Source organism: Pocillopora verrucosa, chromosome 4 (genome assembly GCF_036669915.1).
Source record: "Pocillopora verrucosa isolate sample1 chromosome 4, ASM3666991v2, whole genome shotgun sequence".
Lineage (NCBI taxonomy): Eukaryota > Metazoa > Cnidaria > Anthozoa > Scleractinia > Pocilloporidae > Pocillopora > Pocillopora verrucosa.
The window spans coordinates 28,823,961-28,850,030 of NC_089315.1; the positions used below are offsets into that span (position 1 = coordinate 28,823,961).

Consider the following 26,070-nt stretch of genomic DNA (forward strand, 5'->3'; position numbering starts at 1 on the left):
ACACTCAATTGGAATATGCTCAATAAGCAGCCAGCACATCGCCTTGAAATTTTGGGGATTTGTTGGAGCTTTCTTAAATTTTGTGCGCCGTAGAAGCAAACCAACTACACCGACAACACCCAGATATTTCATGACCGCTTGGAAGGTATTACCGATATCAGATATGCATGCTAATTCGCAAGAGCTTTATCTGCCATTAGCTAATAACTCTTCAGTCACGAAGGACATAGAAAGTGTTCTTTGCAGACACTTGAGGAACTTGATTATAGAATTTGGCTCTAAAAAAAGGCAACACCTCTAATTTCTCAGATACGATAGTTATCACTAGATATCGACTGTATTTAGAGAGGCTCTGATATTAACAGGAAAAAACATATTATAAAACATAGTTAACCATAATTTTCTCCAGCAAAATATTCGATAATTAGTAAATGTTAACGTTTAAACTGAAACAAAACGGGAGCGAACATCCTTGATAAGCTACACTGTCCATAAACGGACAATTGTTTATTATATCAAAACATGCACTCCTTTAAAAAATGTAACAATATAATTTCCTGAATGTAAATAGATCGTTTTTATGGTCAATATCTTGTTGAGAACGTTCGACGTCTGTGCGGTCCTGTCTTTATTTGAATCGTCGGCCAAAAACCATTCTTTGAGAGTTGTTGATCAATGCTCTAGATCTGTGACAAGTCTATAACAGAGATTATCAGCAGACTCTTAGTGACCCCTTCTCTTGAACCTGCACGTTCGACGCAGGCAAGGTGGCTGATGTTGGAAGTACGCAGATGTATATTACAATCCCACTGAAACTACCAATACGAGGGGATATTGCATTCTGAATGCTGTTTATATCGAACTGATTGAATTAATCTGATCACCGTATCAATTCAATCACCGGAAAACAACTGCTGAGAACCGCCAGTTTGACTCGTTCCAAAAATAAAATTAGACTACCAGACTATTCTTCTCTGAGAGGGATCTATTTATGGCGCGTGCAAAGCTATTACAGTACAACGATTTAATTTCTACGTTTTGTTGATTTGACAAGGGGGGCCTTTCGTTAGCTTACGCTGATACTACAATGAAAACAGTTTTGTATCAGACGTACTCGTACTAATTCGTTTTGTTTTATCTGTCTGCCAGGTCAGCTTTGCGTCGCTAGCAAAATATTTAGAAAATTGGCTCTCCAAAAATGACCCAGACCTCTTTAGTTTTCCTGTATTGCCTAACATCGGCGCCAGAGTGTAATACTCACATCCTGAAGCCTTAGTTTACTTAGGAATTAAAAATATTTGTTTTAAGTTTGGATCACGATACGATTCTTTGCTTTGGCTGCCTTAGTTGAAAGGCATTGCTTTACGCATGTGCGGGAACTAATTAGGCCATCGAAGATATACTTTTTCCAAACAAGAGGCCTTTTCAAGCATTCCCTGTTTTCAATGTGATCGATGACATCTTTGCTTTCAAATGTTGATGCTGATTTGGTACAAACACTACTTTGTTTAACCGGGCCCTTATTGAAACGATGAAGGCAACGAGAAGGAATAGACTAAAAGTGTACAGATCAGTATTTGGTTTGAAGATCGACATTTTATATCTCATATTTGCTCCCAGGTCACTGGGCAAAACATTGCATTGAGGAGCTTCAGCTGGCCTGCTACAGAGACTCTCACTCGTTGCACTGATCGTAAAGCAAAGCACTAATACTTATGCTGGTTCTATTTGTCACAACAAGTCAATCATCTAGATTTCCGAATAAACACCTTCACCGTCAGTCCACTTTGCAAAACCTTGCAACAAATTGGTCGCTGCACGGCCCCGTACCCATTACGTCGATCGCATTCACGTTATCACACCTGAATTACTTCCTTCCGCAGGAAACCCACTTTGGATCCATATACATTTATCACTATAAGTCGTTCATCTCTATTTCCGAATAATCACCCTCATCGTCATCATCTTCATTTTCAAGCCTAGTTCTTCCCTTATCACCCTTTCGTTTTAAACTTTTCGCGCATCGTCCACTCCGGTACAGTTCAACTGTGATGATGATCGTCGCGATGAACAAGAAAGCGGACACAAGGCCGATGAACATGTAAAGAGCAACATTTTCATGGTGTCTCTTTGCCTCTGGAGATAGGTTCGTGGCACCTTTAGTGAGGCCCAGCGAATTAAGAGCGTCTGTTAAATTGTCTTGATGGGCAATCATGGCTTTTTGACTTGAATCCTGCTCATGGGAAGGTGAAGGTTGACGGGACATCCCTCTTAAGAATGAAGCATTGGTGCTTTTGTGTCATGTGCCTCGTTGTCCTTTTTTTTTACTCCATTTCTAGAGAAAGAAAAGATGCATTTAAACATTTTTTAAAATATTCAGGAAACCTTAATCATGCTTTTCAAGGTATAAAATTCAAGAAAAATATCTTAAAATCAGCCACAGATATTGCCTAATTAAATCTAACTTTTTCATAACCGTGTTTGTGTTCAGTCTTACATAAGGTCAAAACCATGCCTTGCGAACCAAGCAAAACTTAGTAAATACATTTTAGTACGACTTGTGTCATATGCAGATTTTCATTGGAAAAACATCTATAAATAGAACCAGAGATGAACACCTTTTCTCTTTCACATAAATTTAATTTCAAGTTTATATTTAGAGTTAGACAATTCAACATCTGATATCTCATCGATTGGGGAAGAATAATCAGTGAAATCAATTTTAAAAGCAATGCGTGAAACAAACTAAGGCTTTTGTGTCGACACGTTAAAGTGAAAAAAACAGTCACTCTAGAAGTCTCAAAGATTCGTTCGGTAAGAAGAAAGAATGACTCTTTTTTCGCTCAGAAGTCATTATGCAATGCAAAATTCTCATAAAAAAATCTCTCTCTCCTTCTATCAACATTTAGATAAACTTTACTGCGACTTTCTATGGTTTCCAACTCACCTTTGACAACAGCACTCCCTCGTACATGTATAAATTTATGACGAAATAAATAGGCATTGTTGTCACTCATTCAAGTTACTAACACGTCAAGGGTGATAAATACAAATTCACATACAATTTCCTCAAATGACATTTTTAAAGTAAAATTACGAATTTCGTCAAAAACAATGCTTTATTGTCAAGTTCTTGTTCCTTTCAACAGTGTTTTATATGAATTAAAGTGATTAATTAGGCTTTCTACGTCAACACATTCAATTTCAAACTGAATTTCTGCCATCAATACGGGGCGATCTCGAACCACCTTAAAAACTTGCATATGTGAATAAAACTAAGATCATTTTGACAGATACCACTTTAGAACTATGACATGTACGCGTCCTTTTTATACTGTATCAAAGCTGAAAAAAATTCTCTTAAAACGTTTGTCGATTACAATCTCACAAAGTCAAAATTTTTTCCCATATGGAAAGTTTTGTTTTTCGTTCTATTACGGGCGGTATCTTGTCCGTACAGGCCTGAATTTTTTTCAGGCCTTATTTTCACCACTGCCTAAGTAGTGCACATTACTGCGAGGATCACTTTCATTCAAGTCTTCATTGTTACTGTGTACATCCATCATGTATACAAACGCTCTTTTTTTCATGTATACATAATTCAGGCTTTTGTATTTCTTAAAAAAAACAACATTTGCTCATTGCAGTTAAAATTCATGTAAGTAATAATACGTTTTCTCCCCAAATTTTTTAAGGAGATTCCTGTTGCTAAGGTATCGGCTATTAGACTTTCCTGCTTGCAAACACCGGCAAGCTTTTATGTAAATTCTAACTTCTTTTTCTTTTTAATAGTATATATTACGCAATTGAAACGAATCTACTTCTTTCAGATAGCACAATTTTGAAATGTTGAGGTTGAAGACGGATTCTTCAATAAAAAGGACATTTTGATTAAGTGGCATGTATGGAAGCGGGCGTATAGTACACTCTAGTCTAAGTCAGATTTTTTACTTAACCAAATGGTTTGATGGTAAAGCTAGTTGACGAACTATTTAGCAAAAATCGTATATCTCATTTTACATTTATTTTTTTTTCCTCCATTTTTGGGAAGCCAGCGGCGAACACGAAACTGAGACGAATGTACACGCGTTCGTCGCTTTGCAATAAAGGAACCTAATTTGATTGTACTGTATGCCCGCAAATGCTTTCTCATTTTGGCAAACACTGTCATAGCAGAAAGAATATTTGAAAAATTTTAACTTGTGGAAGGAACAATAACGATTTAGAAGGGAAAATATATATTTCTGAAGATACACAAAGACCCATTGACGAAGCAAGATCGCAATTGACCTCAACGTGAACTAACAGTGATTGAAATGTGGTGTAAATTGTTTCTCTCAATAGTCTCAGATATTATCAAATCTCTGACTCACCTAAGATGCCTTTTATAACAAGCTTGAGTGATCCTGAGCGCTTCATTTGGCTCGTAATTCAACGAATAGCACCGCCATTAGTTGTGGTTTAAGAAAGGGCTGGCTCAGATTAAAAACACGGACGAAGCATAAATTATGCAGAACCGAAGGGCTTGCTGGGACGACAGACAATGAATGACCTGCTTGGTACCAGCTCAGGGTATGAATGCAATTATAGCATAGTTCTTCAGCTTTGCACAGTTTTTCTCTTCAGTTTAAGGTAAACAAGCCCAACCTATTTAAAACACAGATATGATTTGAGTTTATACAAGTAATAAAATCTTGCAAACTTAAATTTCAAATTGAAGCTAGTTTTCATGAATCTCTGTTCGTTGGCGATTCGTCTCAAAAATATCGATAAATACAGCTACCGGCCGATGGAAATATCGTTCTCAAAGCTCTTTTCTCGATGTTATTTGATCAGTCTTTCCAGTCATGATTTTAATATCGAAATTTTACAAAGAATGATCCTTCAACGGAACTTTGAGCCAAAACCTTCCTCAACAATCAGCTTTAAATGGGCAATCTCGGCAAATCTCGTTAGAACAGAAACTTGATGGTTTATTCGCCATAAAAAAGCAATAGGATACGCGGTCTGTGCCAGGTAGTTGGAGCCAAATCGGTCTTTCTCATCCACGTCTGGTGTTCCAGCACTTCATCATCAAAGGGAGCCAAAATTCTTGGTCAAGGACACCAAAATTCGAGCTCCTCGCAGTTTTCCCCGGCTGCAGCTGCTCAGTCGCTGAAATCATAACCTTTTCAAATATGGAACAGCGTCATCCCACCCCCACCCCACCCCCGACCCTCACCTCTCTTTTCGTCCATCCTAAGACACTGCTCCTAACTAATGTTTTTTCAAGAGAATAATTTTCTTTAACCATGAAGTGAAAACACCCAGACAGGATTTTCCAACAAGCTAACTTTTTAAAACATGTATTCGTGTTTGTTTGTTTGTTTGTTTGTTTGTTTTCGTCTTCTGGCATTTTTCCTTTAATGAAAATGGTGGGCTGCGGGAAACAAAATTTTGACAAATGGTGCCTTTAAGTCTCTTCCTTTTGAACCAATTACCAGCCATCTACGGCATCATCTAGTCGTTCCCTTCACCTTCGCCCTTCGTTTGATTTCTTAAAAGCTCAGAGAGTCAACAAAATAATGTTCAGGTATCAGAAAATCAAAAAGGTTTAAAAGACAAATCTAGTTTCGTGCCTTCGAAAAATTACCACATTGACAGAAGTGGATGCTGGGGTACATTCCACCCAACAGTCCTTTTTAGTAAACATCCGCAAGAGACTGGATTCTAGGTCTAACAAATATGGCGGAACTTGCGACAAAGACAGTCAAATTTTCTGACGCTTGAACATTCTCTCTGATCACACGGCTCAGTCGCTGATCGATGTAAAAGTCTACTAAAAACATCTCTAAGAACTCCTTTCCTTTGCAATTCGGGTTTGTGAATTCTTGGAACGGGTACAGAGTTGGCGAAAATGTCGCTCGTCGCCTACGGGAGCAGCGGAGATGAAGAGAGCGACGAAGAACTACAAAGCAATCAAGATGATGTTAAACATCCCTCTCTCATCTCCGAAAAAAGTGATCCCGGTAGAGGAAAGGGTTTGGTTCTTCCTAAACCGACGCAAGAGAAGAATACATCGAATTCTTCTACCAGTTTAAGTGGGAAAACCGGATTATCTTCATTTCTACCAAAGCCTAAAAATGTGAGCAACCTCGAAAGAGAAGCTGTCTACAACCACGGTTCCTCTGATAACAAGAACCTTCCTATTAACTTGGAAGGGATGGCGGATGATGAGGAGATTTTGGAAATCGAAGAAGAGTATGAGCCAATTGCAAAAAGAGCGAAGAAGGTCGACAATTTTGATGGAGATGAGAAGCCGAGGTCTGTAGGCAGCCTTTTCTCTCTTTTACCCGCACCTTGGAAAGCAGACAGCACCTGGCAAAGGAAAAAGAAGGATGGTAAAGCGTCTGTGGCTGAGGATAGAAAATTAAAGCAACCAGTCAAAATTTCTATCCCCACTGCACCTAAGGTAATTACAATAAACATCCAGCAGTATTCTCTGGAATAACAAGGAAACTTTTGGCCTACTGCAGGTTTCCAAAGTGTCAGCTACTTTTATTAGAAGAAACAGTTTGATACCTGTCTTGATCTGATATGCACATTAACCTTAGCAGGCTAGTTTTTTCAATGGCGGTCCTGTGAAAATACTTCTGAGAACACTGATCATCCATTGCAGCTCGCATTAATAATTGCATTGCTTAAAGTAGGGTTGCACTGTAGCTTGCAGTGTTTTCCTTTTCAGGCAGTAACCAGTAAAATTTTCCACTTGAAGTACGCCTTAAATCACTTGGAATTATTGAAAATTTAATAAGTAAAAGGGTTGCTCCACCAGTTTGGATATTTCTTTCACCAGTTGTGCTTAAGATAAGGGAGAATAATAAGCAAGCTGGCAAAGAAATGTTAAAGCTGCAACATATCACATTAATATACTAATCATAACCATTACAATTTCCTCACATGTAATTGGTACAATAGCTCCTTTATTTTTCACTTATCGTTCAGTACAGTTATAATCAGACAGTAACAACATCAACCATGTATCCCTTAAAAAAAGGAAAATGGGAATTTCCAAAGTGGAAGAATCTTTTACCTAAGACATTATCTCTACCAGAGATGTTTGTTCTATATTTTTCTTTTTCCAGAAATTGTAACAGTTTTGATTAATTGGTAAGAGGACTTCATGTTGTCCAATTCTGTTTTTAATCATACATGTGACTGACAAATCAGACTGCCACTTCATGGCCATCTTTTTTTGTTTGTCATTCATATGACCAAATTGGACTCCACTATCACCATTATATATACCTGTTGAAAATTTGGTCTCCTTAATGCTTAGTGCACTGGACTACTGCTCAAAAGTTAAGGACTGAAGATGAGGTCTAGTCATTTTATCATGTTCCTGGTTAAAGATGCTCGACTCTTACTATGTGTATCTCCAACTAGAAGAATTGAAATACACGTATTTGCCAAAAAGTTGTCAGAGGAACCAAATAAGACACTACTGGGTAAACTTTAGTGATACAAGTTAATTCCCCTTAGTATGATGCACTCTCAGACACACATATGTGTAGACTTGTAGAGTGTATAACAAGAGTGTAATAATTACACAGTACAGTTGGAGCACTGTATGGGAGAGAGACTCATGTTCCCTGTCACAAAAATATCTTAACATCACCTCATGATTCACATATTTGGTGAACATCTCACAATTTTGATTCAGCAGACACATGATAAGGAGTCTGCTTTTGAAAGGGACAAAATCATCATTGATATTAATTATAAGTGAAAACAAAAAGCCACAAAGGTGTGATGCTGATAAGCAAATCTGACAAATTTTTGATAAACATTTTCTTTCAGACTGATTCTGATGATGAAGATGATACGCCAGCAGCAAAGAAACTTGGACCATCAAAGGTAATGTATGCATAAGGTGTCAATTTATATTGATTTGTGGTAAAAAGTTTATATGCTTATGAAAAAGTTTGCTGTAAACATAGCATTAGACGCATGCGTAGGAGATGGCAGGTGGGAGTGGATTTATATTTTTTCTTTTTGATCAAACTTTTATTGCAACTGGTTTATTCATTAATATTTAATCTTATTTTCACTTTATAACTCAATTGCAGGGGGGAGTGGATTGATGTTTTTTACCTTGAGCAATGTATTATATGCTGCATGCTAACTTTTGACAGAGTATTTGAACTGGTTTATTTCCTTTTTTTTAACCCTTTAAATCCTAAGATCTCATTAGTAATTCTCCTTTCTGTTTTCCATACAGTTCTTGTCATATCAGTGTGGAGAATTTGGTATTGGATCAACTTATAATCCCCTAATTGATATTTTTCTATATTATCATCACTTGTCTGCTTGATATTGTATTGATATTGTAAGAAGAAATTCTGTCTCAGTCACTTATGGGAGTTAAAGGAACTGATGTTCATCATTTTAAGGAAGGATCAGGACTCAAAGCACTTCTTCCCAAACCCAAGCACAGTATCACACGGAGGGCAGACAACCCAAACAAACCTGCTGTTAAATTAACAAGCAGGCCATTGATACCCCACACGTTGACAAAGAAACCAACCCCAGCACAGGAGAGGAAAACAGAAAAAATGGTTAAGAAGAGACAAGATGAAGAAACTGTCAGTGAAGATGAAGATGAGCCTGTAAGCTTTTTTACATTCAATGACAAAATTGAGATCAAATCTGACGAAAAAGTACAAACTCTTCAGAGTGAGGATACTGAGTCAATGACAAGTTTCAATGTTGCAGCAATAGAAAGGCCAAATCCTCTTTCATTATCATTGTCACAAGATCAGATACCATCAAGTACTAACATGTCTCAAAGCAGTGCAAAGCATGTGGATGAAGCAACACATCCTGTTGTAGATGACACAAGTGCTCAGGCTGCTTTCTCAAGTGAGGAAATCTCTTCTCAGAAGGAGCTGGAAACTAAGACTTACTATTATGATCAACAAAGTGAGCAAAGCCAGGAATACGGAGGATATTCTGCTGTTGATAATAGCTATTATGTGAGTATAAATACCAATATAAATGCAAACAAGTGCATGTTGTAATTGAAAGTGCATGTATATATGTGGTAAAATATTTCCATCTGCTTTTTTTAACTTTCAGCATCCCCTATTCCAAATGATTCATAATTGAGGCTGTAAAATTAAGAGAACTAAGATTAAACCCAAGCTATGATAATTTATTTTTATTTTAACCTGAAGTTTAAATTTCACTGTGATAAAGACACCATTTACCACATGTAAAAAGTGTCTGTGTGGCTTTCCTGTTGACATCCAATTGTGGTTTCAGTTGGAAGATAGAGTTACATATGCCTGGCTGTATAGTCATGTTGTTATCATGGATTGTTAAATGAATGCTGTTTTTTTTTATCTCCCACTCTCTCTCTATCTCTGTTTTTTTTTGTTTTTTTTTTTCCCCTGATTGTTTTCTACTTTTTCCTCAGGCAAATTATAACTATAATGCAAGCTCTTCTGCCAGTCACCCTTATTATAATCAAGAGACTGAAAGCTACACTCATATGTACCCTACAAGTGCTACAGGTGTTGTCCAGGGTCAAGGCAGTCAGGCTGACCAGACACAACTCGATCTAGAGAAGGTACTTAACAAACAATACATTGCAAAGGGTCCTTGGTGCACTTTGTACTTAATGTTCTTATTTCTGATGGAACTGTGGAACAGAAGTAATGTCGTGTAGGGTGGCCCCAAAACAATAATTTTTGGTATTCCCAAATTGTTAGCCTTTGTAACTTCTATTCAAGCCGTGAACATGTAGATGCCAGGTGTATCTGTTAAATCTAAGCATATTTCAACACATAACAATTGGTGTAACACTCAACAGTTTTTGAGATGTATTAGCCACAATATATATGTGACAAAATTTTGCTCATACTGTATACCCTGGGAATTGTCTCCAATCTTTCAACATGCACAAACCGACTTGTAGCTCCAAAAGGATAAATTAAATAGTTTCCTGATGGTTGCATGTAATTTTTTCAGATGAAGAAACTCAAAGGAAGAAGAAATCGTGGCGAAGAAATCAACATAGTTGATATTAATGCTGACGATCAAATAGGGAACTCAGCTGAGATGTTGACGAAATACGGAACCGAAGAAATTGCGTATGCACCTTCTCGGGTAAAGGATGTTACAATTTTTTCTTTCTTTTAACACGGAATTTATATCTTGAATACTTAATGCTATTATAAAAAAGAACCAAACAAACAAACAAATATTCCGTTGTGTGTAATTCATAGGTCACAGTCCGTATTCCTCGGTCTTCCGATCGACTTTGTGGTTAAGGCTTAACCCTTTCACTCCCAAGATCTCACTCCCAAGATCTCACTCCCAAGATCTCACTCCCAAGATCTCAGTGGTAATTCTCCTTACTCTTTTCCATACAATCCTCGTGATGTTAATACGGAGAATTTGGTGTTGGATTAACTACTAATCCCCTAATTGATAGTATTCTGTATTCTTATCACTAATCTACTCGAAACTGTATCGCAATTGCAAGGAGTTATGGGAGTTTAAGGGTTGAGCAGTGCTATCCTGCGAGGAGGCCCTTATTATTTGCTCTTTCCACCCGCCCGTAAATTTTAGTCCTTGAGCAATAAAAACCTTCAAGAGTTCTGCGAGTGGTCTGGTACTTAGTTCCAGATCCCTTGCAGACCTCTCGCTGGCTCGCTTTGCTCCCGGCCCCAAACTTACTCGCGGGCGAAGAAATGCTGATACAGCGTAAAGCAATTGTTTATGATTGCTGAGGGATTTTCGAAATCCTAGATTGGACTCTTCTTGGGAGGAGCAATCGGAACTTGTTTTTCCTCTGCCTGTGGCGCTGATCAAAACTTGAATGGTGTAATGTGCTCATGTTAGCTGAAGAGGAAACGTTCGCTGTTCATTCACTCGTGTCTCTTTTTGCTTTTATATACAGAAAAAGAAAGACATGCCAACAGCTCAACAAAGAAGAAAACATCAGATCACTTATTTGGCTTATCAGGTAAGTTTTGATGGGAGGACTGGCGCCTGCGCGGGTTTCACATCACACTTATCAGACTCTGTCTCTCAGACAAACGGGAATCACTTTATATCCATCTCCCGGCGTGTTAGTTTGGCTCATCAATTGTTATGGGTATTTAAATATACGTGCAACTGTTTACTGAAGTGGATAAAGTATAGAATGTAAATGTTAAAGATATCCATAGAATTCAAGGACACTGTACATCAAGTGAGCGCGGATGTAAGCACGATTGGTGGTTTTCACTGTCTTATGTGAGTTTTTGCGACATGAAGGAAGGGCTAAAACGTTCGTTGTCCATCTCACTTTTAGATCAGTAAAATGCATTATTAAAACTAACTGCCAGTATGATTGTATTCTCCTTTCTTTGCGTACGATTCTAAACCAAATAATTTTTTCGAGTTGTATCTGAATTTTGTTCCTTTTGTAGGCTAAAGAGAGAGAGCTGGAATTACGCCAACAGTGGTCGGCTAATCGACAGACTCGCAGACAAACTCAGTCAAAGTATGGATTTTAAGAGTCGATGTAGTATCTTTGTACATGTAACCAGATTCTGCTGTGAGCTCAAATGCAGCAGACACAGTACAATTGCATTTAAATTTGCTTCCTTTTTCTGCTCTTAAGTTGTAAGTCAACTACCTGCTGACTTACTTCTCCAAAAGGTCAGTTTGACTATTCAGTCTATTTTTGCGTACGTGCATCTACTAATTGTCGTATAGTTCAAGTAGCTTCCTGGTATCCCATTTATGTGTTGTTTCCTGTACACATGTGCGTGAATTTAGTTATGCATACAGTGCACGTTAAGGGTGCCGACGTGTCCCCCATTGTTACAGAAGACACTGGGGTCTCAAGTTGAAAGCAAATCGTCCAAGATACCTCAGCAAGTAGTGATAAAGATGAATGGCCCCACGCGTGGTAGAGCTGAGTTGATTGTCAGCGAGAGGATGGTTGGAAGGTAGCGATATATATTGCACTGAACGCGGCCACTTGCTATTTGCTTCAACTCGAAAAATAGTATTTGGGGATCGTCTTTACACTCAGACATTTTTTGGAGGACTAAGCGAAAGAATTGGGTGCAAAGATTTTTCCTTCCCTTTCCGGATGATTAGAACGATTTACCATTGGTGAATGATATCCTCAGGGAACCATCAGCCTATCAAAAAGCCGGTCAAAATCGCTGTAACGACCTGGCATTCCCTTGGTGCACACTGTCGACCAAAGTTCACAACAGCTGCGGCAGAAATGGTACAAACAAAACAACAATTTTACTTAAGAACTATATTTGAGCAGTTAACTGTTAAAGATTTCCGTAGAACCCCATACTTTTGAAAACAAAGCCTCAATGTCAATCGGTTAATCTTAGAACTGTATACATAATGAAGTAGGGAGCTGTGCGGAAATCTTGCTAAAAACTGTGTAATATAATCTGTGGATTTACATGAATGTAAAAAGTGAGCGGTCTTACGACCTTACTGAATAAATCTCCGATAACGAAGAGAATTATGTTGATGTATTACGCGGAACAGCTACGCTAAAGAAACGCGTTAACTCTGTACTTGTGAAGTTCGATGTTTCTTGATTGCCAGATCAATTCTTGCAGTGTCGTCCTCTTGAGCTTGATTTGAAAAAGACTTATTTGATCGCTGGAGGCCAGAACCGTTATTTGGTAAATAATGGTCTCAAGAATTCATACGGAAATCGGAACTCGAAGGCCGCAGTTTTATTAGTTTACTCATGCATAATTGCCATAATCGTCAAATTCCTTGCTTAATTCCTTTGACAAATATTGGAGTCCCTGGCGTTTCTCGAATTAAGGTCCCAACCCGTTTGGAAGACCTTTATTGTTGTGTTATTGTAATTTCAGACAGCATGTATCGACCAGTATTGAGAAAACTAAAATTAAATTCCGTGGACCTGATTGAAAACCTTACGAACAATAAGGAACCAATAATTATAGATGTAATACCTACTTTTAGTAGCTATTCCGTATTTGACAACCAAAAGTACTAGCGGATTATTCATCAATTCTATCTGTTAATTTCTCTTGAGGCCCAATATAGCGAATCGGTCCACGTTCGTCTGATTCACAGCTAAGTCGTTTTACAATTTTACCGCGTTTTTCAGTGGCATAATTTACGTAGTTGAGTACACTCATTTTTTTTCTCTTTGCACTGCTTAGAACGCAGTATTAAATGAGATATTTAATTGTTCGTTTGCGTACATTTACAGACCATATATACAATTCCGAAAAAAAAATTTTCCTAACAAGGTCATTCATAATGTCACTATCACCGCGAGGTCCTGGAGCAAGGCTACGAACGAGAATTTCGCCCTCAGAATTAATATTGTGCTAACCTAAGACTTACCCATTAAATATCCCAGGATGCATTACGGCAGTTATAAGACGTACTTCTGTAAATTCAGGTTAGGTTTGAGAGAAATTCCTCGTTCACGGTCTAGATTTTTGAGCTGTAGAGTTTTATAAACTGCCATCGGCGACTCTCCATTTTATTTCGCGCTATCTATGACTAGAAGCATCGATAACTGACCTTCACCCTGTTTATTTGGGATGATGTTTGTTAAGAAATGTCATCTCTCTTAATATCATTAATTACTTAACTCAGAATCTTCTCTATAAAATGCAAAATGCTGCAAAGGACACAACATTCATAAACATCTATTTCTGGGTTCTTGAGTATACACTTTTGTTTCGCACTTGCGGCATTTAAATCTTGTGTTGAACAAGAAAAGCATGCGTTATCTTTACGACATTGTATCTCAGACTACGCCTCCATGACTTGTGAAAGGAACTTCCCACCAGCCAGCGTGGAAAGAGGTAAATTGACAAATAATCCCTTGGTGGCACATTGGGACCCGAAGCTCTTTAGTCCTGTTATTATTGCTCCATCATAAAGCGATACATCTCAGTGTCGACCTCTAGGTTGATCAAAGAGCCTGGTAATCTTCTGGGATAGTTTCTATAGAGAAATGGAAAGTTTCTTGTCAGTAATGCGGAGAAAGCAGCTAGAGAAAGCTTTGCAGTTTTATGTAGCTTGCTCGACTAGTTAAATGGAACTATCGAGTTTACAGCCTTGGCAGATACGTTTGCAACGCTGTGAAATCTAAGGTGCGTGCGTGCGTGGGTACCAAGGCATTTACATCGACACTTACCACTACATCTGTATGAAAGATTTTTCCACAGCACTTGCCCTTGTGAAAACACATACATCCCGACTTTGCCGCCTTTGAGAGTCTTGTCAATTATATATCCGGTATCCACTACTATCTCGCCTTCAGCATAAACGACCAGTCTAATAAAATAACGATTACAGTAAATTAAAAAATAGACCACACAATGTTGTTTCACGGTCATTTTCAAGCATTTTGGTTACATTAAGGTCTTTTCTTCTTTAGATTAGTGAAATATAACTGTTTAGACTTACTTTATTAGTCCAATGGACGGTCTGTGCATCAGCCTAAATTCATGATCTGTTTCGTCCATCCATGCTCTTTCCTTGCTGTCTCGCCAAATTTCTTTACTCTAAGGAGATATGGCATCCAGATTAGTTTGTTCCTCGTACACTGATGCAGTTCTAATGCCTTGGTTTCTGAGACCAATTTTAAATTATATGTATTTTTTTGTTTGTTTGAGGTACATCCAAAAGGAATTTGAAGTGTGATCTTAGTTGCAATAGTATACGTTTTTTTTCTCGGAAAAATGTAAGGGTACGATTTTCGTAATGATGGAGATGAAATACGAGTTCCTCGGCTCTTTCCGGAACGGAACTGGAAAGTTCACCCTCGTAGTTCACGTGGTTACTGAGCTAGAAAAATGCATAACTGGCGCTAAAATCAAAGCTTGGTAACCAGGCGTAAGTTTCCCAAAGGGGTGGGCTAATACCAAGAGGCCAAAGGAGTTGTCATTTCTAAGTTTTTACTTACTTCTCCATCTACGTCACCAGAATGCCACAGTGCATTTCTGAGAGCAAATCCAGGACCAGTTTTAGAATCAATAAGCTGCAAGATAAAGAATCAAAGAAACAAATAAGAAAACGGACAAAATTTCTTCAAGTTCCCATGTTACGCAGTGAAGAAAATTACTTGTGTTGTGGAGGGGGCAGGTGGGGAAGAGGGACCAGGCCCCAGCAAACCTAAGAGCTGCCCATGTGCGTCACGAGTTTTCGTTACCGGCAATCAGTGAAACTTCGAAACTGGCTAAGGAAAGTATGGTGAATCCGCAATTGATACGCTGAACTTTACTCATCTTAAAACTATAAAATGTTTACTCAAGTATGAATTACCTTAATTTGTATTCCTTTTACTGCTTTTGCCCTAAACGGTTGCATTTCCCAGTACACTTGATCTTCCTGTTTCCATGATATGACGTAGAACTGTCGGTTGTTTTGGTAACTGAACACTAATCCCACGAAATCGTCATCGTGTTTTGTTGAAACTCGAAGTGTTCCGTTGAAATCCACACCGTTAAACCGAACATTCCCTAAAGTTGTAAGAGAGTCAAAAATTAGTTATTTTCACTCAAGTCACAGGATCAAACATTTTAAATTAATACTTTGGTTTGAAACCAACATTGCTTCTTATGACTAATGTACGGTAGGTAAATGTCTCCACTTCATCAACCGAGTAGATGCGAGTCAAAGGTAGTCTTACACTTGACAAGTTTTCTTGGTTGACTGTTGTTGCGGGTTATCTGTGAAGAGTATTATGTCTGCTTCTGGGAAACATACTCGAGATAGCGGGTTGCACCAAAGTTGGCCATCTTACAGCAGGCCGTACTTTGCTCTAGGTCAAACACACAAATTTTATTCTGGTCTCTTTGCTATCCTCCGTTGTCACCAATGACATACCAAGCACTGCGCAACTTCCCTAACTGAGGCTGCTACAGAGGGAATCTTTGACACTTACCGACAGCAATCCCCGGATCACTGTTCTCTTCTTCTGATACTTTAGTGCCCTGAAAAACATAGCAATCAGAAACTTTAAGTCATCATCTACTTGTAACATGATACATTGTAATTCAGCAGTGGCAGCTCCTCAAGGTAGCTCTCTGTCCACAGATTTCTAGGTCAAAATTGGAATTTGGAGTGTTGGTCTTTGTAAAGGACTGAAAAAAAGAGACCGCGAAGGGAAACCTTCGAAGCAAGGACAACAAACGGTAGAACTTATAATGGGTTAAAAGAGGTAAGGTCCTTATTTAAAGAAGAGCGCCGAGAGTTCTCCTTGAATGGTTCTTATACCTTATCCACACCCACAAAAAACTGAGTGGGAGAGGAGATGGATAAGTGGCAAATGCTAATGTGCTAATGTGCAGGTAACGGCTTACTGGTCGGGGAACTTAACAAAAGCCGAGGAGTAATTCTACGATGGACCGGAATCCCATTTGAGAGGATTAGCTAGATTCCTAGTTGTGGGATGGCTCCTGTAACCGGATATACACTAGCGGAGTTGGACTACGGGTTGGTAAAACGACTGAACCATGTAACATTTAATTTTCCATCAAAATAAGGCATCTTCTCACCGTCCCATCCACCGCCCAGATGGGTGGCCTGCTTTGGCGTTCAGTTGGACTAAGATCAATTTTTATCAGGTTGGTAAAGTCTGTGTGGGTCACATGATGATTAATCGAGCACGCATCCTCATAATCCGGGATCTTATCGCCATCGAAATCGCCATCACAGGGGTCTCCGAGACCGTTTCCTGAAATGAGCAGAAATCGTTGGTTGACAATTTTACTACAGATCGATGTAAAAGTCAAAATGCTGATTAAACACAGCGTCACTTGCTCTTAAAGGACAGCATAGGTTTACTTACCATTCAAATCTCGCTGAGTAGGATTGGGTACCAGTTGACAGTTATCAATTCTATCCGGAACTCCGTCATCATCGTCATCGTCATCACAGGCATCACCTGGATGAAGACAAAAGAAATGATTTTTTACAACAATTTCTGCACTGTGGCTCACTGCAGCTAATAAAACTCTGATTTGCTTGGCATTTAACTTAACTCCTCGGCGTATTTTGGCCAGCGTTCAGTATTCCATCGTTAAAGGTATGATCGTAAATCTGATTTTTATGGAATAGGAAGTTAAGTTGGATAAAGTACGAAATTTCTTCTTCGTGGTTCGACGATGGGAAGAGGGAGGAGAAGGACGGTGGGGAAAAGCACAGGGACAAGAAAGTCTTTCGTGTTCTTTCCTGGTCCACCCCTTTCCCCCCCTCTCTCTTCTTCCATGTCGCCCTACCCTAAGCTGTAGGTTACCGAAGGTTATTCTCGTATTTTATTGTATTTTTTGTATTTACTTGAGGTCCCTTAAAAACACGATGATGCTTAATATATCAATGCGTACATTAAGTTGAGTACTTTTTCTTTTGTCGATTTTTTTTAATCATCGTTATTGTAGTTGTTGTTATTGTTATCATCTTAGTTATCATTAAAACATTAGGAAAATAATGTGTTTTGCCAACCTTGCTGATCTTGGTCGTTATCTATCTGGTCTGGGTTGGTAACTCCTCTGCAGTTATCGATCATGTCATCCACGCCGTCGTTATCGTCATCTCTGTTCAAGTCACAGTTATTTCCCAGTCCATCGCTGTCTCTGTCAATCTATAAATAAATCAACATGTAGACAGTCAATAAAATGCTCGCCCGGCTTTTTAAGGTAGAAGAAACGCTTGTCTTGAGTAAGAACTAATCAAAAGGCACGTGTGATTTAGCTCATTGTATAATTCCTCTTAGTCACCTGTTTGCTGTTCATTGTCGAGGGGCAGTTGTCGCACTTGTCACCAACTGTGTCTCCATCTCTGTCTTCTTGCTTTGGATTGTAGATAACTGGACAGTTATCTTGGGAGTTTAATACGCCTGTGAAGAGATATAGACAAGTGAGGCTATTTGGTTGAAAAGCTGTCTTCTTGTTCAAATTCTGGTAGCCTGTGGTAGACTATCGGGCAAAAGAGACTAACATATGAGCGGGCGAGGGAAAAAACGGCACAGTTCTTACGAGTGACTTCAATTACCTTTTCTATTTCTTTCTATAGCCCAGCTTAGTAGCACTCTCCCGCAAAATGACTACCTGAAAGTGGCTTTATTGTGCAGTGTTCTAAATTCATTTCGGTTGACAGGAATTCGATCAGTTTTGATATTTGGAAGGGACGAGATATGAAGTTAACAACTGATAGATATCAACCAGGAAGTCTCTAACGACACCAAGGTTTATCGCAACCGTTGTGCGCATACTCTTTTTAAACCCGCGTTCTTCTTTTTAATCCCATGTTCTTTCTTAACCCCGTGTTTTCAATTTGATCAAAATGAGCAAGGAAAAGGAGAATTATAAAGTAAAATAGTCTGTATTGAAATTTGCAAAAGAGGAACAAATCATTTTACCATCTCCATCCACGTCTTTGTCGCATACGTCGCCTATTCCATCTTTGTCAATATCGCCCTGGAACTTGTTGGTGACGTAAGGACAATTGTCGCATTCGTCGCCAAATGGATCGCCATCGACGTTGCTTTGTCCTGCGTTATAATGATGGGGACAATTATCCTGACGAAGAAAACGAGGATGGAATTCGCAATTAGTGGTCATTGCGTAAGATTGTCTTTAGCACTTGCAATTTCCTCAGCGACACCCAAGTTATAGGTCCGATGTCTAAAGTAATTGAATCATGACAAACACATCACATGCGCAACACTCTTGCAAAGTGCAACCTCTATTGAATCGATAACAAAATTTTTCGGACATCAAGAATAAGATGGTTTTTCCAATATCTAATACATTTGCTTTGTAACAAGATGAACATTGAGCGGGGAAACTCACTCAAAACGCTAGAAAAATAGACATGCTTTGTTTATGGTGCACCTGTCTGGTGTAATACTTACCACATCGTTGTTAACGTTGTCTCCGTCCAGGTCTTCGTCACATACGTCACCTATTCCGTCCTCATCGAGGTCCTTCTGATCTAGATTTGGTATTCGCGGACAGTTATCCTAAAAGAGATAAGCGAAGTAATTAAGGACCAGAGAAATAGACATGACTTGCAAGGGTGAAACGGAATTCTAAACTGGACAGCCTTTGTTCCATACGGTCACGTTCAATTTGGAAACAGGATGCATCCTTGAAGATAAGATGAGAGATTCAGCTTCGCAAACGAGCGGAAATGTAAGTAGTTGGCTGATATCCTGGTGTCACCAAAATCTATTAGATCAATTCCGAAGACTATTCGATTCGAATAGATGTTTAAATGTCACGTAGAAAATGGTCCTGAAACAATTTCTAGCTAATTTTTCGTCAACTGTTCAGTCTGATCCAACTGATGTTCCACCCATGGGAAGTTCTACATTAAAAAAGACTCGCTGCAGTCGTGGGAAAATAGATGCACCGAGGACAGGAGAGGGTACTTTCTCTTACCTTACGACATATCTTTTTTGTGCAGTTTAGTTCAATATCTGGAAAACCGTCTAAATCACCGTCCTCTGCACACAAGTGACCTTCTCCCGCATAACCAGGACGGCACTTCAAAAAAAAATGAAACTAAGTCAGTACCAGAGAAAGCTCAATTTAAGAAATGACCATGACTCAAAAAATTAAATTAGCGAGTCCAATTTCAGGCTGAAAGTTGAGAGTTTACAAAATGTACCTCGCACTTGTAGTTTCGACCGCTCTGAAGTCGAATGCATTTTGCATGCTGATTGCAAGGATTGCTTCTGGGATCGTTTGGATCGCAGTAACTCAGATGGTAACATGCGTGTCTTGGATCACCGGTAAATCCCTCAGGACAAGGCGAACAATCGTATGATCCCTGTAACAAAGATAGTTCAGAGAAGGTTAGAAAAATTTTTTTCTAATTCTGGGAGTAAGCAAAGGGGGCAATGATTTTTAAGATGTGTACTGCAGATGCAGTGCAGATGCATGTGTACTGTAAGATGCAGACTGAAGTGAGCGACAGTATGGTCTAACCGATGGATGCATCGATCGATTGACCCCAGAAAGGAAGCATCGATCGCTTGACCTTCCGAAACAAAACTCACCAACTTTAAAAAGGTGGTCAATCATGGAGACACAGAAGGTCAGAAAGGCAGACAGACCGACTAAAACAGTCCAGTCCTCCATATTGCTTCCTGGCCGCTCGATTAGCTTACCATAACTGCTTTATTCAGTGGTCCCTTTCTGACCGACTGAATGACTGACAGACTGATCAAGGAATGGATAAACAAATAAAATTGGTTGGTTATTACTATTCGGGCATGATCTTGGGAGATTTACTCACCGGGCTGTTATTGCACCTGGACTGTTCAGCACATTTACGTGGAGTCTCTGCGCATTCATCAATATCCACGCAAATCTATGCAAGACAACAAATCGTCACTGCAGTTAATCCTGTATTACGCTTGTTAAACATGTATTAGGATTTGTTCATTAACCCCTATCAAATGCATAGTTTAGATGGACTTAATTGTTGGCGAACTTCAATATTTAATATGCACACTGTGTGCGCAATAGATACGCAAAGCTTTGTATTTTTTATTAACAACTTTCACGGCTCTTTTCTACAATAATTGAAGTTACGTCAACATAAAAGTGCTTTTCACAGGAAAAGCTGGGTCCTTCGATACCTGTTTGTTGTTCCTAGCGAAGTACAACCCTATCCCATGAATCTCTTTGCCTGAGTAACCTTTAGGACATGGAGGACACCAATATCCGGGACTTCGATTCTGGCAGATCACCCCAACGTCTTTGGCGCAAGGGTCTTCTTCATGACACTTAGATGAAAGAAACAAGCGCACAGTTAACAGAAATATACATGTACGCAAAAGCAGAAGTAAATTCCGCAAACAAGCTAAGCTTTAACCACATATTTCTATGAGAATCTAGCATTCTTTTTAAACATATGAATTGCAACATTTACCTCATCAACATCTGAACAGTTGACACCATCTCCAATCATTCCAAGTGGGCACTCTCCGCATTCAAATCCTTTAACTGTAGATGGATCGTTGAAACAAGGTACGCCAGGAAAACATGGTTTAAAACGGCAGAAGTCTTGGACTATGAGAAGTAAAAGATTGGAAATGAAGACGATAAAGGAATGAAATCACAAGACACAAAAATGAGCCAACGGGTTATCAAAAACGTCCTGCCAAGGCTGCTGCATGCTGAGATGAATCAGATTTTGAGTACAGTGTTCAACTATTAAGAAGGGTGCCAAAAAAGTGTTCAGAAGCCGCGATGGCTTGGTAATTACTGCGGTTGAATACGGATCCAAAGTTATGAGTGTAAGACCGGATAGCTGCTTCGTATTCTTGGACGAGACGTCTAACTGTCAGAGTGCCTCATTTTACGCAGAAGTAACAATTTAACCACTTAAGAGTCAGGATCAATGACGAAACACACGGATCTTCCCTCAATGGACTGGTAACGTGTCGAAGGGATGCCTCTCTGCTGAAACTGGGATAAGCTCAGGCAAAATCGACCTTCAGGCTCCTATTCTGATTATACCCAAACCTCAAAACCCTCCAATTTACTTAAGTATGAAGTGTTCTAACCTCGACACATTTGACAGTTTTCCACAAGCCTTCTCAAGTACTTGATTTCAGCCACCTTAAATGAATGAATAGCCACTCATCAGAAAGCTGTTCTTAAGGAGGGCTTAACGTTAATTCGTTGGAGCATGTGCATGAGCATGACGTAACTAGCGGCCTTATTTGTTTCACAAAACAAACGAAAATCTATTGGTTTTACATTCACGTGTCTAGCCTATTTCCTTACGGTGGACTGTTCATGACATTATTTGGAAAAGGCCTCCGATAATTTTCTGCTGACGTTGCATTTAAAATAAGATTTTCCTGTCAAGTACACTTAACATGGAAAACTAATTACTTTAACTTTCGCAAAAGCCTGAGACGCTAGAAAATTTCCTTTATTAGTGCCTACTGAGACAACAATTTACAAACTTCCGGAGAGCTTTCCTAGTTCAAAATCTAGCAAGCAGGTTCCTGGGCAGGAGGAAGTATAGTGGAATAACTTATCTTGTTTTTCCATCCAAAATAACGTGGAAAACTTTACTTTTTCCTGTTAATACCGCCTAGATTTATACATAAGAATATCACGTGAGCAATACGCAAACACTTTACCTGCATGGATAAGTCGTATCGAATATCCCGTATGAGGCCCATCAATTCAGTAGCCACTTCATGAGTAATTACGCTTATATCGTTAATCTCCGGTGGCTGAGGAGCTTTCACTAACGGGAAGACAACAGCAGAACACGATAGAGAATACATTTCTTTTCCAGGATTAGCTAAAAATTTACAAGTAGAAGTTCTCAGTTGGTTACCTCCCTCCTTAACAGCGCTTTCACAGTCTGGTCCACCAAGGACACTGTCCAAGGGGCGTTTGAAGATGAATGAAAGCGATTCTATGGCGCCCTGAGAGAAAAAGTGAAACACTCAAATAGAGAACTTTAGTATATGTGCTGTAGGGAAACGAGATGTTTAAGACGCGACATGCAAAATTTGTCTTCTCTCATGTCGTGGAACTCCAGGGAATACTAGTATTATGAGGTAAACGACTGACGTTAATGTTGCTATAACGGATTCCGACTTCTCTTGGAGGTCAGCTAGTTCAGAGCGTCAGAATTCGCAAGGTACTAATAATTACCAGAAATAATTCCTCACCCCACGTTTTCAATCATTCCTCAGTCTCATCTAGAAACAAAGAATGAGCTGGTAAAATTCCCTGAGTGATATTCCCCAGACTGCATTAGGCGCGAATAAGCCAAGATTTTTTACTTTTCGACATCTCGTCGAAGCTTAGAATTTTCCGATTGCTCGGTTTTCTTTTGCATACTTTAAGCAAATTTTGGGTTATCGTTCACTAAATGTAAATTACCCTCCACTTCGAGTTGGATTTGGATCCAAATCCTCTTTGCGCAATGCGGAAATCCAACAATGAGAGCAATGTGCCTCTATAGGAGAAGATGTCCGAGATGGCCGATTTAGTGTCAACTCGGCCAGCAAACTGACAATCCACGAAAAGAGACAGCGCCGAAATTTTTTTTCCATTGTCTTTGACATCTGTGATGCGAATAACCACCGTGTGATAACCACGATCCACCAAAGACCCAACTTCTTTGAATGCGACAGCCTCGGTCGTGTCATTGGTCGATCTGTACTTGAATATAAGTTTTGTTTTATCGCCAGATCCCTTGGAAGACAACTCCAGAAGAAACAGCTTTCTTTGACGGTGTACAATAGAGAAAAGAACACCCCCTGGGCTTGCAAAGATACGGAAGCGAGTTTTGATAATGAACTCCGTACTTGATTCAATATTAAATATAAGTTCGTTCAAAAGTTCCTCGTCAGCTCGGATAATTTTAATGGCATTTCCAAAGAGGTACGCCTTTCTTCTCTCTGGCGTGAAGATTGTTCGTACGTTATAGTCCAAAGGGCTGATTGATTTTTCGAATACAGACGACAGTACCTTTATTTCTACGGATAAAAAGAAAAAATGTCAATGATTAATGAGGATAAAATACCATTAGTGAATAGAACAAGAAAAAATATAGATATAAATGCATATTTAAATAAACATGAGTATAAGCACTTACACGTTAGACTGTAGCTTACGAATTTTTAAAATTGTAGCAAAATTTTATTCAAAATATTTATTAAGTTTGATGTCAGTTTGTGAGTGACACAGGCCTACTCAGAGAAAAAGACCCGAGTGCATCCATTAGGAGTCGGATCTATGACATTCCGATTAGTACATTGGATACTCTACCTCTGAGCTATAGGAGACTAGTGGCAGGTCGTTTACCAAGGTCAATGGTTTCAAACTTCCTGCATACTGCGAGGCTAGAAATGACGATATGTAATGCTACTGGGCAATGATCATGTTTAACTGAAAGACGTTCCTTACCCAAAGCAGTTGTGGATTTCCAACATGACGCGACTAGGAGAATCAATAATAACATATGCTCCTTCATTTTATTCTGCGAAAGAAGAAAAACAAAATCTGTAAGTTCTCCGTTATTTTTTGCAAGCTCGCAAAGCATTCGTTTGGACTTAAAGTTTCATTTCTTTAGGAAGGTAGTTTAGTTCAGAGCTGTACAAAAAAAAATTACTCACGAAAACCTTACGGACACGATTTTAATCTTACCCCGCAACTTTGATCACACTTACATCACTTATAACTGGTCTTGAAACGAAATTGCTCTGGATTCTCTTTAAAAAATAAAAAAAAACACAGTACTAATCATTTGTCTTCCGTCGTAGACGGATTTTGGGGCTTGAACGTCCAGATGTAAGATCCAAGCTGCGCATTGAAAGCTGTTATGAGAGCTACTTTGTTTAAGTCACGTTTTTTTGACAAATTCTTTAAGTTCCTCATTTGCAATCATGATAATCCTTGTCAATCTTCGTCATCTTTAGTCATTCGTTCTCTCTTAAAGTTTTATTGTTTCCTATTTTTGACTTTAGGTTTTTTTGCATCTCATCTGGCTCTTATTTGATAGCTTTGCACGGTGCAAAACTTTATTCAAATGAACTGGCATGGAACCTATAACAAACTTTCGAGACGATCGAAGATACCAGTCCGCCATGGTTCCTATCAGCTATTCCTAGTATTACCAGAATCCAACTCTAAACCATCAGTGTTAAAAGGCTGGATTAAGAAGTCGCAATTTTTTCTTTGTCTAACAAATAGCGCGTTTCAATAGACAAGCACAGAAAGCCCTGTGTCGATAAAAGAGTGCGTCACGGTACCGACTCCACGCAGCCGCACGTTATTCAGTGACCTTAAGAGAGCAGCAGGAGACTACTTCAAAAACTCCCTTGTTACAACGTTCCACCAGTTATGCAAGACTTTGCTGTCAAATATGAGTCAGTTTCCACAATTCAAATGTGAAATACATATGATGACTTCCTTTAAAGTGCTGATCCATTGCCAAACAATACTACAAAAAATAGTAGTCCGTCTGCATTTTCAAACCAGCTATACTTTTACGATAACCTTATTTGCGCAATATTATATAACAAACCGTTTAAACTTTCTGTTCTGGCCGTTACTTCGTAAATTACTGCTCAAGCTCAAAATTACATAATTCCGTTACTTAATGCTCAGAGAGACAGTGAAGCAGCTGAGTTTCACTAGATAACCTGGAACAGCAGCCACCTATCCTCGAACGTGAGTCGAATGTAACCAGCTACTTCTCGCTTATTTCACTGTTTATGGTGTTATTCCCTACGTGCAAAGAAAATATCGAAAACAAACCTGTCATGAAAACTTCGCTTACTACAGCCTCGACTTGAATTCTTTTCCAGATTTGCTTTTGTTAGCCTCCCTCTCCTTTCGTTCCATGCGCGCAAACTTTGTCTACTCGAGTAAAATATTCATCATACCATTTTGCAAACAAAGAAAATATTCTGCATTCTTAGCAACAACTAGCTGGAATTTTTGCTTTTTAATTAATTTCGCCTTTGTACACAAGGTAAATTGATTTGTTGTGGCTAAGACAAGAGCATAATTCGAAACCATTCCCTGGGGGGTACGGAATCTCCGACAAAGAAAAGCAAATACAGCATTTAGAAAAAACAAAAGATATACTTTGTTGAACACTAAACATCAGCTGTGTATTTTATAAGATTGAAATTATCCACGTATGGGTACATTGTAGGCATCCAGGCGTTCCAAAGTTATGCAAACATTTCAATGTGAGAAAATGCTTCACTAACCACTCTTCTGCAATTAATCTTTCAAAAATAAGGAAAAAAAACCAACAGAAAAGGCAAACGAACACAGACGATAAGGAGTACTTGGGTCTCACAGTCACTCAGAGGAAACTTATTCACGTTCGGCTGATGAATAAGGATATGTTTGGTCTCTGTGCGAGGATATGTTTTTTCCATTTGGAAACTTATTAACCCTTTCCCATAATCTCTTTAGTAATTCTCCCAACTATCTACCAAACACTGCTTATAGTTTTAGTTTGGAGAATTTGGTATTGAATCAAATGATAACCCACTAATTG

At 38.9% G+C, this 26,070-nt stretch overlaps 2 protein-coding genes and 1 long non-coding RNA gene across 7 annotated transcripts in view; 1 reads left to right on the forward strand and 2 right to left on the reverse strand.

Annotated features, from left to right (window-relative positions):
* Positions 1 to 531: 531 nt before the first annotated feature.
* Positions 532 to 4,600, reverse strand: LOC131785252 (uncharacterized). Its single transcript, XR_009340281.2, has 2 exons — positions 4,374 to 4,600; positions 532 to 2,335 (listed from the first exon to the last, which is right to left on the reverse strand). It is a non-coding gene; the product is annotated as an uncharacterized lncRNA (long non-coding RNA).
* A 1,123-nt stretch (positions 4,601 to 5,723) lies between these two features.
* LOC131785191 (proline-rich protein PRCC) lies at positions 5,724 to 12,139 on the forward strand. Its single transcript, XM_059102039.2, has 7 exons — positions 5,724 to 6,451; positions 7,840 to 7,896; positions 8,433 to 9,014; positions 9,458 to 9,610; positions 10,012 to 10,149; positions 10,946 to 11,011; positions 11,460 to 12,139. The coding sequence occupies exons 1-7, from the start codon at positions 5,897 to 5,899 to the stop codon at positions 11,544 to 11,546; spliced, it is 1,638 nt and encodes a 545-aa protein (XP_058958022.2). The 5' UTR covers positions 5,724 to 5,896; the 3' UTR covers positions 11,547 to 12,139.
* A 1,431-nt stretch (positions 12,140 to 13,570) lies between these two features.
* The window catches only part of LOC131785190 (cartilage oligomeric matrix protein), a 40,949-nt gene continuing 28,449 nt past the window's right edge, over positions 13,571 to 26,070 (reverse strand). For all 5 annotated transcript variants that reach the window (XM_059102036.2, XM_059102035.2, XM_059102038.2 and 2 more), the window contains 22 exons: positions 23,961 to 24,033; positions 22,932 to 23,530; positions 22,378 to 22,468; positions 22,175 to 22,284; positions 21,587 to 21,641; positions 20,950 to 21,089; positions 20,657 to 20,803; positions 20,311 to 20,385; positions 19,681 to 19,842; positions 19,452 to 19,556; positions 18,923 to 19,030; positions 18,428 to 18,587; positions 17,787 to 17,905; positions 17,512 to 17,650; positions 16,859 to 16,954; positions 16,566 to 16,744; positions 15,953 to 16,001; positions 15,331 to 15,527; positions 14,972 to 15,046; positions 14,473 to 14,570; positions 14,201 to 14,340; positions 13,571 to 14,007 (listed from right to left, as the gene is read on the reverse strand). In XM_059102036.2, the coding sequence (XP_058958019.2) occupies positions 13,976 to 14,007; positions 14,201 to 14,340; positions 14,473 to 14,570; positions 14,972 to 15,046; positions 15,331 to 15,527; positions 15,953 to 16,001; positions 16,566 to 16,744; positions 16,859 to 16,954; positions 17,512 to 17,650; positions 17,787 to 17,905; positions 18,428 to 18,587; positions 18,923 to 19,030; positions 19,452 to 19,556; positions 19,681 to 19,842; positions 20,311 to 20,385; positions 20,657 to 20,803; positions 20,950 to 21,089; positions 21,587 to 21,641; positions 22,175 to 22,284; positions 22,378 to 22,468; positions 22,932 to 23,530; positions 23,961 to 24,027 (2,943 nt within the window). In that variant the 5' untranslated portion in view covers positions 24,028 to 24,033 and the 3' untranslated portion in view covers positions 13,571 to 13,975. The remainder of the gene's footprint in view (positions 14,008 to 14,200; positions 14,341 to 14,472; positions 14,571 to 14,971; positions 15,047 to 15,330; positions 15,528 to 15,952; positions 16,002 to 16,565; positions 16,745 to 16,858; positions 16,955 to 17,511; positions 17,651 to 17,786; positions 17,906 to 18,427; positions 18,588 to 18,922; positions 19,031 to 19,451; positions 19,557 to 19,680; positions 19,843 to 20,310; positions 20,386 to 20,656; positions 20,804 to 20,949; positions 21,090 to 21,586; positions 21,642 to 22,174; positions 22,285 to 22,377; positions 22,469 to 22,931; positions 23,531 to 23,960; positions 24,034 to 26,070) is intronic.